At 43.3% G+C, this 12041-nt stretch overlaps 1 protein-coding gene across 1 annotated transcript in view; it reads right to left on the reverse strand.

Annotated features, from left to right (window-relative positions):
• VWF (von Willebrand factor) overlaps nt 1-12041 on the reverse strand; it is a 204303-nt gene that overhangs the window by 189066 nt on the left and 3196 nt on the right. Inside the window, exons 4-7 of the mRNA XM_077266531.1 lie at nt 11708-11810; nt 11313-11521; nt 9487-9611; nt 444-660 (exon numbers count right to left, since the gene is read on the reverse strand). Of these exons, the coding sequence (XP_077122646.1) occupies nt 444-660; nt 9487-9611; nt 11313-11521; nt 11708-11810 (654 nt within the window). The remainder of the gene's footprint in view (nt 1-443; nt 661-9486; nt 9612-11312; nt 11522-11707; nt 11811-12041) is intronic.

Here is a 12041-nt window from a genome sequence, read left to right on the forward strand (position 1 = left end):
ATAACAGCTGGAGACACAAAATGGCAAAATACTAGTTTCTTAGTATTGAAGAGGAACAAAAAAAGGAACAGACAGGTTCACATTTTCACATCTTTCTTATGTTTTACCCCCACTAGAATAAATAATATACACTTTTTTTTAATGTCGCAAAAAAAAATCCAGATGAGCATAAAATCACTCCAATGGGGGTGACTGGGGTAGATTTGTACACAAAAAAGTGACTTTTTAATGAGTCGCAATTGATTAATCCACCAAAAACATTTGGAAACCCCTAACTTTGCCCTCAGTGATGACCATAAAAAAAACACGAATGTAAAATAGACTTTAAAAAACGCGAAATTTAATAGACAAAAATTGAAAAACAGCTGAAAATTTCAAAAAATTAGACAAAAATGGTGCAAATGCAACAATAAATAGGACCCTGTAATTTTTTTTGAACTTACTGCAGGTAGTTTGTATCGGCCAGCTGCCGACAATTACGCCTTGCTGGGCGCAGGTTCTTGCATATTCCAGGAAGGTGTGACACGGGCAGCGCACGTCCTCTGCGCACTCACACATGTCATTCTCACAGATGGCAATGAAAGGGTCAGGGTTGACGGCCTGATGACACTTCATGAATATCGGGGACAATTTCAGATACTGACATCTCTGCATGAAGTCCTGCAATAAGGGGCAATAGCTGTTAGTATATGGCATAGTATGGGAACACACCAACTTTTCACGGAACAATACCGGAAATTTGAAGAATAAGTGCACAATAATCTATAAGAACCAAGATAAATAGTTTGGATGACAAATCATACTGTATGGTTATCTTAAATGGAATGAGTCTGCTGAAAAATCTTCTTGAAAGAATGAGTCTATAAAAGCTTCAGTGGCCAGTGTGAAAATTGCAAGAATCCTTTTTCTTAAATTAAGATCATGATATGAAAAAAGCCCAAATATGTTTAAAAAATTCACGTAAGGGCTTGTTCACAAGACCGTATTTTCGGTCTGAATGCTGTCCATGAAAAAAAGCATCAGGGTTTCCCAGCAGCCATGGCCATTTTATTATTTTCATTCTGCAATTGTGTAAAAGGAGCTGGATTTCTGAAAGGGTGTCATATAAAAACTTTTTCCTCTATACAGGAGCTTTTCTTAAATTGAATCTGTGAGAAGCTTTTTGCTATGTAATCTGAAAGCACCATGATGTAGGGACTGAGAGCCTGATTCCAGCAATGTGTCACTTACTAGGCTGTGTACTGTTGTTTTAATGAAATCAGTGTTTTATCAGCATGAGATTATCACTACAGGACTAGGTGTCTCATACCTCCTAGTCCAACCACAGATTAGCAGCTTTGTGTCAATATACAATGTACACAGAAAGCTGCCAATCAGTGGTGTGAGCGGGGTTATACAATATACAAGGCTCAGCATTTCAAGCTCAACATTTCAAGCTCAATATTCCAAGGGCCCAACATTCCTGTTCTCAACATTTCAAGGGCTCAGCATTCCAAGCTCAACATTCCAAGGGCTCAACATTCCAAGTGCTCAACTTTCCAAGCTCAACACTCCGACAGCTCAACATTCCGAGCCCTCAACATTCCAAGGGCTCAACATTCTGAGCTCACTATTCCAAGGGGTCAACATTCTGAGGGCTCAACATTCCAAGCTCAACATTCCAAGGGCTCAACATACCAAGCTCAACATTCATAGGGCTCAACATCTAAGCTCAACATTCTAAGGGCTCAACATTCTGAGTGCTTAACATTTCGAGCTCACCATTCCAAGGGGTCAACATTCCAGGGGCTCAACTTTCCGAGCTCAACATTCCAAGGGCTCAACATACTGAGCTCAACATTCCAAGGGCTCAACATCCAAGCTCAACATTCCAAGGGCTCAACATTCCGACCTCACCATTCCAAGGAGTCAACATTTCGAGGGCTCAACATACCGAGCTCAACATTCCAACGGCTCAAAATCCAAGCTCAAGATTCCAAGGGCTCAACATTCTGAGGGCTCAACATTCCTAGCTCAACATTCCGAGGGCTCATAATTCCTAGGCCTCAACACTCCGAGCTCAATATTCCAAGGGCTCATCTCCCCAAAAAACAAACATGTCGGTGTTGAAATCCATATCTTAATCTGACCATCATCTGTCATGGGAGAGTCAGGAGACCTCCATATACATTACATTGCCATCTAATCCTACCAGTGTTGACAAGTTCTGCCAACTACACTCTAATGTGTAGAGGAACTTTTACATTTGTCATATGCAATAGAAAATTAATATAAATAAAAATAAACGTGATCTTTGTTCATAAATTCTACAATCTTTTCATGCCAGAAAGATGAAGAATTTAGGAAACATCAATATTATCATTAGCTTGACTGATCATGTACCGAAAACATCCCTTCTGAATCATCCTTTCCGGTTTCTTTTGCCAAGATTTACCTTTGTGGTCAAAGTTAAAGAAAATAAAATGTAGTAAAACAATGCTGGGATTACAGATGGATGTAACCTTCTTGGCCCCACTGAAAAACCTATAATAAGACCCCCACCTGCTATGTTCTGTTTATACCCGAGGGCTCCAGGGTTCAAATTCTAACTGGACCCCCCATAGCTACATCCTTTTTTTTTAGGACATGTTCATAAGATACTTCTCCCCACCAACCTAGAGAATCAGGCACATCGAAACATCGAAACCAATCCTTCCGAAGATACGATAAACTAATCTTTAGTTACAGTCATGGACGAAAGTGTTGGAACCTTTGAAATTGTTCCAGAAAGTTATTACAATTATACATGTTTTATTCTAAACATGTTTATTTCCTTTGTGTAACCATCAACAGACTTCTTACACCTCTCATCTAAAATTTTGGATGACTCTTCAGTTGCAAACTACTCCAGGTCTCTCATATGCGAAGGCTCCTTCTTCCAACAGCAATTTTAACATCTCTCCACAGGTGATCCATGGTATTTAGATCTGGTCTCATTGCTGCCACAAAGCTCTCCAACGCTTTGTTTCCATCCATTTCTGGGTTCTTCTTGAAGTGTGTTTGAGGTCATTGTCCTGCTGGAAGACCCATGACCTAGGACACAAGCCCAGCTTTCTGACACTGGGCACTACATTGCGCTCCAAAATCCTTTGGTAATCTTCAGATTTCATTATGCCTTGCACACAGTCAAAACAACTTTCACCTAAGACAGCAAAACAACCCCAAACATCTTTAAGTAGCCACCATATTTGACTGTAGGTACTGTGTTCTTTTCTTTGTAGGCCTCTTTTCATATTTGGTAAACAGTAGAATGATATGCTTTACCAAAAAGCCCTATCTTGGTCTAATTTGTCCACAAGATGCTTTCCCAGAATAATTTTGGCTTATTCACGTACATTTTGGCAAACTATAGTCTAGCTTTTTTATGTCTGTGTGAGAAGTGGCATCTGTCATGATCCAGACTGGGTTTTGAGTCCTGTTTTCCCTTTTCATGTCAGGGGTTAACTTTTCTCAGCCTCAGTCTGGTTTCAGGTTTTGCTATTTATCTCTGTTGCATCCTGCAGGTGGTGTCAGTTATAGTTCTGCCTACGGCGTGTGTAGCTGACTCTGGTATATCTTGATTTGTCCTGCTGCTTTAGCTGCCTGAACCTGTGTCTCTGTTTTCCCCTGTTTCCGTATTGACTCAGTGTTTCCCTTTAGTGTGCAGACCCCCTAGTTTTGACTTGGCTTGTATCCTGACCTGTTTTTGTCTTCTGTCTTTGGCTTATCCGCTCCTGACTGTTACTGACCTTTTGGCTTGTCTCTGACTCTGTGTTTCGTCTTTTTCTTTGGTACTGCGATACTGACTATAAAGAACCGGCTTGTTTTACCTTCCGTCTGCCACCTTGTGGTATCATCACTGCTACATGACAGGCCTGCTTTTTCTAGGTGCAGACCTCCTTCCACTCCATAGCCCTCTAATGGAGCTTGCACCTACCTGCATTGCAGCAGTGTGACAGCATCCTCCTGGATTTTCTGCCATAGCATTCCATCTCATTTAAATGTCTACAGATAGTTCCTGCTGACACTGATGCACCCCGAGCCGGTAGGACAGCTTGAATTTCTTTGGAACTTGATTGGGGATGCTTATCTATCATACGGACAATCCAGTGTTGCAACCGTTCATCAATTTGGAGGACAAGACTGGTCCTTCAGACCTAGAGATACTCTTTGAACCCGCTCCCTGCTGTCGTCAACAGACAAGGATCCTGAACACAAAAGTGCCATCTATTTGGGGTTTTCCAGAACTTAAATACTGATCATCTATCCTTATGCTACAGTATGTCATCAATATCAGATCGGTGGAGATCCAACATTCAGCACTGGTACCGATCAGCTGTTAATGTTAATGGTGTATGAAACTAGAACATCACAACTCCGTAGTGGTCATTCCCTGAAACTGCAGATCAGCTCCCATTCACTTCAATAGGAACTTAGCTGCAGTACTTGAGAACGGCCACTACACGGCGTATGGAGCTGTGCTGTTCCGGCTCTTTACACTGTTAACATCCGACCATTACAGCTGATGAGTGAAGGAGCTGGATGTCCGATTTTTACCAATCAGATAGTGATTACCTATTCTGCAGATTGTGCTTTAATATATCAGTCCTAGACAACTTTTATTTTAGAATTTGATATCCATAATTGTTTTTTCTATACTGAATGACTGATTACAGAAACCTTTAGTGATCGGCTCGGATCGGACATACTTTACATTTTCCCTACAGTGGCCACTACAGGAGGAAAGTAGTATTACACAATGATGAATAAAAATGAGTGGCTGATGATTTATTAATTTTATTGGAGGAATCGGGTGTTTTTAGGCCCCGATATGCATCAATAGGACACACATATATGGTCTGGGTGGGGGAGCATACATCAGGACATCATCGGCACATCCTATCTGCTCCAATCCCGAAATAGATTCGTAAACACTATGCAAGAACTATTCCTTCTGAGTGGGTCGAAAAAGAAAAACAAAACTGCTAAAAAGAAGAAAAAAAAAATCAACCGTCCTTATTGTTCGTATTCGTCGGCAGCAGAAAGGCTAAGTGTTAAGGGGGCGACGGGGAGGGCGAAGGAATCTGCATTCCTGGAAGTGATGCTAAGAAACAAAGAATTTTATTTACAGAAAGTGAATCGAGATATTTTATTCCAAGTTTTGTGAAATGGAGATGATGCATTCATAACACAGAAAACTGATTTATGAGTCGAAAATCTGACCACTTGTCTAAAACAAGGGCAAAAATAGACTGACGAAGCAAGAAACCGTAAATTCTCACCAACATTGTAATGTAGGGCAAGTTACCAGGAGGTAATTATCCAAAATTACTACTTTGAGACATGTTTATCGTATTTTCTCATAGACCAAAGTAATAGAAAAAGTTTGACTTTGCAGCCTGCCATAAAGCAAGCCCTTCAGTTACATAGCAACAAGAAGTGTTCTAAGAATTAGTATCCACTAATGTAACAGAAAAGAGCAGAGACTAAAAGAAAACAAAATAGTTTAGTTTCCCCTTCCGAATACCAGAGTGTTAGGAAAAGTGTGACGTTTCAGCCTGCCATAAAGCATGACCATAAGACTTATACAACCCCTGGCAAAAATTATGGAATCACCGGCCTTGGAGAATGTTCATTCAGTTGTTTAATTTTGTAGAAAAAAAAGCAGATCACAGACATGGCACAAAACTAAAGTCCAGTGAGCCCAGGCCCTGACACCTGCTGGCAGGGCCCCCACTGCTCCAGGGCCCCCCACTGCTCCAGGGGCCCCCCCGGCCACCTCCCACCCACCCTCCTTGAAGACGATACTCACCCTGCTCCAGCGATGGTCTCGGCGTCTGCTCTGCACTGCATCTTCTTCCTGCTTGTGCGGTCATGTGGTATCGCTCATTAAGGTCATGAATATGCGCATATTCATGACTTTAATCAGCAGTATCACATGACCGCACAAGCAGGAAGAAGATCCTGCGCCGCCGCCGGGAGTCGGGACAGAGCGCGAGCGCGAGGGATGTCGGCACGGCCATGCAGTGTGTGGGACAGGTGAATATGAGGGACGGGGGTACTGGAGGATGGAGGAGGACATAAGCCGGCGCGCTGTGGGGGAAGGGGCAATAGTCTGGGGCAGATTGCTGGACACACTGGGGGCAGTGCTGGACATACTGGGGCAGATTGTTGGACAACCTGGGGGTAATATGCTTGACACACTGGGGCAGATTGCTGGACACACTGGGGGTAATATGCTGGACACACTGGGGCAGATTGCCGGACACACTGGGGCAATACTGGACACACTGGGGCAATATGCTTGACATACTGGGGCAGATTGCTGGACACACTGGGGCAGATTGCTGGACACACTGGGGCAGATTGCTGGACACACTGTCCGGGGGCAATACTAGACACACTGGGGCAATATGCTTGACATACTGGGGCAGATTGCTGGACACACTGGGGCAGATTGCTGGACACACTGGGGCAGATTGCTGGACACACTGTCCGGGGGCAATACTGGACACACTGGGGTAATATGCTTGACATACTGGGGCAGATTGCTGGACACACTGGGGCAGATTGCTGGACACACTGGGGCAGATTGCCGGACATACTGGGGCAGATTCCTGGACACACTGTCCTTGGGCAATGCTGGACATACTGGGGGTAATATGCTGGACACACTGGGGCAGATTGCTGGACACACTGGGGGTAATATGCTGGACACACTGGGGCAGATTGCTGGACACACTGTCCAGGGGCAATACTAGACACACTGGGGCAATATGCTTGACATACTGGGGCAGATTGCTGGACACACTGGGGCAGATTGCTGGACACACTGGGGCAGATTGCCGGACATACTGGGGCAGATTCCTGGACACACTGTCTGGGGGCAATGCTGGACATACTGGGACAGATTGCTGGACACACTGGGGGTAAGATGCTGGACACACTGGGGCAGATTGCCGGACATACTGGGGCAGTTTGCTGGACACACTGTCTGGGGGCAATGCTGGACACACTGGGGCAGATTGCTGGACACTGGGGCAATATGCTGGACATACTGGGGCAGGTTGCTGGACACACTGGGGGTAATATGCTGGACACACTGGGGTAATATGCTGGACACACTGGGGCAGATTGCTGGACACACTGGGGGCAGGACTGGAGGCATGGGCAGAATGTAGACACGGGGCATGATTGGAGACACGGGGCAGAATGAAAGACATGGGGCAGGATTGGATCATGGGGTAGGATGGATACGATGGAGACAGATGGGGCAGGATGGGGAGATCATATGGTGTAGAATGGATACTCATGAGGGCAGGATGGGAGAACATATGGCTGGAGCCAGGAATGAGACACACGGTGCCAGAGTGGGGAATATTATTACCATAGGGGCTAATTAAGGGATATTATTACTGCAGTGATGTATTTTTTATTTTTTGAGTATACTGTTTTAAATGGGAGGGGGGGCGGTCCTGTTACTGTGCAGAGTGACACTATATCGCCTTTTTTTCTCCATGTGGTGTAATGTAGAAGTTGTGAAAAATTAAGTAATGTGTTCTGCAAGCGGAGCTCGAGATAACTGTGTTATTTCCTGCAGAGACGAGTCCTGGCTGGATGAAGTGATGGCGGTCTGTGCTGGTTGAAAGATGAAGGACTTCACCTAGAGACGTCACTGGTGAGTCAGTGTTACCTATACACTGACACTATACACTTTATACTATATACAGAGGTCCTGTGTACAATGTCATGTCAATGTCAATGTGATCACCGGTGATCACTGTATTACCTATACATTATATACAGAGGTCCTGTGTACAATGTCACCAGTGATCACTGTATTACCTATACATTATATACAGAGGTCCTGTGTACAATGTCACCAGTGATCACTGTATTACCTATACATTATATACAGAGCTCCTGAGTATAATACCACCAGTGATCTCTGTATTACCTCTACACAGACACTGCATACTAAGTACAGATCTCCTGTGTATAATGTCACTTAGGCTGCCGTCACACATTCAGTATTTGGTCTGTAATTTACATCAGTATTTGTAAGCCAAAACCAGGAGTGGGTGATAAATACAGAAGTGGTGCATATGTTTCTATTATACTTTTCCTCTAATTGTTCCACTCCTGGTTTTGGCTTACAAATACTGATGTAAAATACTGACCAAATACTGCTAGTGTGACGGCAGCCTTATGGTGATAGTATTGTGTTTTTTGTTTTTTTATTATTTCTGATCAGTATTGTAGTATTCAGTCACTATGTGGTGGTAATATGTGGTCTGGAAATGGTGTTGTGGTATTTGTCCCTTGTATGTGCTATTTGGTCACCAAGTGGTAATATGTGGTTTTGACATGGTGCGGTGGTATTTGTCCCTTGTATGTAGTATTATTCGGTCACTATGTGGTCTGGTCATGGTGTGGTGGTATTTCTTCCTGTATGTGGTATTATTGGTCTTGGTATAGTGGATTGTGTTGTGTATGGCGGTCATTTGTTCTCTCTGATATTAATTAGGAGAAGATTCTTTATTTCCATTAGAGTTTTAATGCTTTGTACACAGCGGCGGAGATGCACTTACAGGGGGTTTCCTGTGGAAAAAAGTAATCACCTCTCCACAGGATAAGTGATAGCATATTGATTGGTGGGGGTCTGACTGCTTGGACCCATTCAGCAAAATGTGGAACTTTTTATCCCCATTAGACTGGAGTGGCATGTCCGACTAGATCACTGATCCATTCATTCACTCTGTGGCTGCACTTGTTTTTTTCTGGAAGCCCCAAAGAGAATGAATGGAGCTGCGGTCAGAAATCCCACCTGCCGCTGCATTTTAAAATAGTGATAAAAGTGTCCTGTCAGGGATAAAACTTCCCCAGTTTCTAATGGTCGGATCTAAGCGATCACCTATCCTGTGGAGCCCATGGATCAATGATAACTTGTTTTAACCAAGAACCCCATTAATGTAAACTACCGTAATTATACATCCCAGTTATTGGGGCACACGGTAGATGTGCAGCCGCCGCCGGTGTTTTACAGCCGATGCTCCACTATAATGACAGATATTTGCATATAGCTGTAGGGTGGGCCCCTAGAGTCCATTCCTCTGGTGGGCCCCAGACACCCCAGTCCGACGCTGCCGACACGAGAAGTGAAATAATACGTAGCTAGATAGATAGTCCTACTGGAGGATTTGATATAACTACATAATGGATAATCATTGGTTATATGTAATTTTTGCACAAAAATGTGTGACTTTTTGCAGCCCTTGTAGGCATTACTGGCATCGAAAATATCTAGGCTAGACTTGTGAATCGTGACTTTTTAAAAAGTCAGAAAAAAACAGTTACACTACCTTTTTGCCCCCACAGGCTCCCGATATAATTGGGACCTATGTACCCCCTATACTTACACCCCTGCTTATGTATATATGACATCTTTATAGGGTAATGATGGCATACCTTCTCCGCAGCATCAGATGAAATATTGCAGGTGTTACTGGGAGGATAAATTCTTTTACATCTCTTATCACCACCGTGCAGGGCCCAGGAATTGGCAAATTCGTAACTTTTTTCAGCCAAAATACCTGCGTGAAAAACATCAAAAAATTACAATTTGTACACAGATGAGGCAGAGTTGAATATATTACTTGGCAATTAGCGGATGGGATCGAATTAAAGTAATGTAGTTGGAAGGTACTGTGAATCCTGTAGAAAGCATAAAGGACCCCCGTTAAATCAGATTTTGCCGGAAACGCCAGGCTCCCAGAGCCGGATCAGATTTTTGTAAAATAATGCGGAGCTTTGTGGGTTGTGGGAATGTGACGTAGATTGATGGCACCAAAATTCACCAAGAGGAGCGCCGCTCTTTGGGCCATAAGGCTATATTCACACAGAATTTGGAGGGATGTTCAAAAATTACATATTTGTTTAAGTCAAAATTGCTTCGGTAAAAGTTCTTTTTTATGGAGGAAGGTGTTTTTGGAGGGTTTTTTTCTGGAGAGGTTTTATAGATTTTTATAGATTTTTGGAAGAGATTTTTTTCCTGAGTTGGAGCAGAATCCTTTAGGAGCACTTACTTTTTTTCCCACCAGGCATTATTCAAAACCTCGTAAAAGAAAAAAAATAAAACACTCTAAGGCTACGTGTATGCGGCATCTTGAAGACTCTTGTGGAACCTCTGAATCAATTCAGGAAAACGCCGGCGGTCACTTTGCTGAAGTGGCTTCTTTGCACTACGCTATTGTAGCTTCCAAAAAAAAGCCACTAATGAATGAGCATGTCACTTTTTTTAGCTACGTCCGGGTGTCCAAACCCGTAAGTGGTTAAAAGACATAACATAAGAAGAAACATGGGGGCATCAAAGTCGTTTTGACATTGCTGTGCATTATGTTCATTTTTTGCAGAGGTTTAGCCGTGCTTCTTCAGGAGTATCCGGACAGAATCCACCTGAAAAAGTCATGTGCGCGAAACCCAAAGCACCTCATATGAACTGCAATATGAATTTTCCCATGGCAAGAGTTTTCAAGAGTATTTGAAGTAGTTTTTGAGAAGGACTTTTTCCCAAAAAATTTCTAAAATGGAAAACCCTCGTTACCATCATAGTGCCATATAAACAGGACCGGCAGGAGTGTTCAGAACAGATCATACAAGCTTTGAGTCTCGTGACCAAAGTGGCACTAGACCAGTGTTCCCCAACTCTGGTCCTCAAGAGCCTCCAACAGATCAAGTTTTCAGGGTTTCCTTGGTGTTGCTCAGGTAATCACCTGACTGAGCAATACTAAGGAAACCCGAAAAACATGATCTGTTAGTGGCTCTTGAGGACCAGACTTGGGGAACACTGGTCTTGGCTGATGGAAGGAGTTCAGCCAAATATGTAGGTCATCACCACCATCAGTCTACTGCAAAAAAGCAAAAGACTGACCAGCACCTTTGAACAGAATAAAGCAAGTGTGAACAGGTACAAGCTGCCATGACTGCAAAATATGCAAACAAAAGAATAGCCTCTATAAGGGCTAATTCTGTTTTTAATTAGTGTTGGATACTATCTACCCTTTACATTTGTAGATTTTAGCTTGGGAGAGGCATGTCTGGTAAATATTAGGCTTACTGTCCCATCAGAGAAAGGTCGCCTTGTCTTGGCTGACGAGCTCTCATAAATTGACCAATTTGTGAGCTAAGTACCTTCATTTTATGGGATAGAAAGATCAAACGAAAGGACTAAGGAATACAAAATTATTTTAGGCGGATGTGGAGACACTATAAGTTTTGTAGGATTTTTATTTTACCTTCTTGAGTCATAAAATCGTCTTCTGCCAACTGGTTGAAGTTCCCGCACAGTCCGCACGTCCGGTTAAAGTGCTGATTAGACAGTATGAGCTGCAGGTTCCCGCTGACGTCGATCTTCAGCATTACTCCATGCTCCTCACTGGAGAGTTTGTAGTATCCGGCCTCGTTCTCCAGGTAAATAGCATTGGCGGCGTATGGCAGAGTGATGCTGCGGAAGAAGCAGGAGACCGGACTCCATCGTAACAAATCACTATTACTGAGCACAGAACGTGCCACTCCTTGGGGTCACCAGCAGTGCCAACAATACGTATAAGGGGCCAAAGGCTCATCTACATGGTCAGCGATACATTTCTAGGGAGCCAGGTATTCACTGTCGTTTCATGCTGATACTTACGTTTTTTCTCCTTCAGTCGCTGTCCCATCCAAAAACATATGAATGTCATAATATTCTCCCAGGTACAGGGATACGCTGTTCTTTTTACCATGTCTGTAGTCCACTGAGAAGATAATACAGTAGGGGTGTACTTATTATTTACATAAAGCTTAGTTAAAACTAGTCAGGTTCATCTAATCAAGACCTGCAGGATGTAACCCTGTCCTACCAGGCTCTGCTACAATATATACCGTATACAGTACACAGACCATTGTAAGAGGGTGACCGGGACGGTCATGTGCTTCTGCCTTGATTAACACAACGGTTGTAACCTGTGTATACGAAAAGGTGTTTT

This window comes from Ranitomeya variabilis, chromosome 5 (assembly GCF_051348905.1).
Source record: "Ranitomeya variabilis isolate aRanVar5 chromosome 5, aRanVar5.hap1, whole genome shotgun sequence".
NCBI lineage: Eukaryota > Metazoa > Chordata > Amphibia > Anura > Dendrobatidae > Ranitomeya > Ranitomeya variabilis.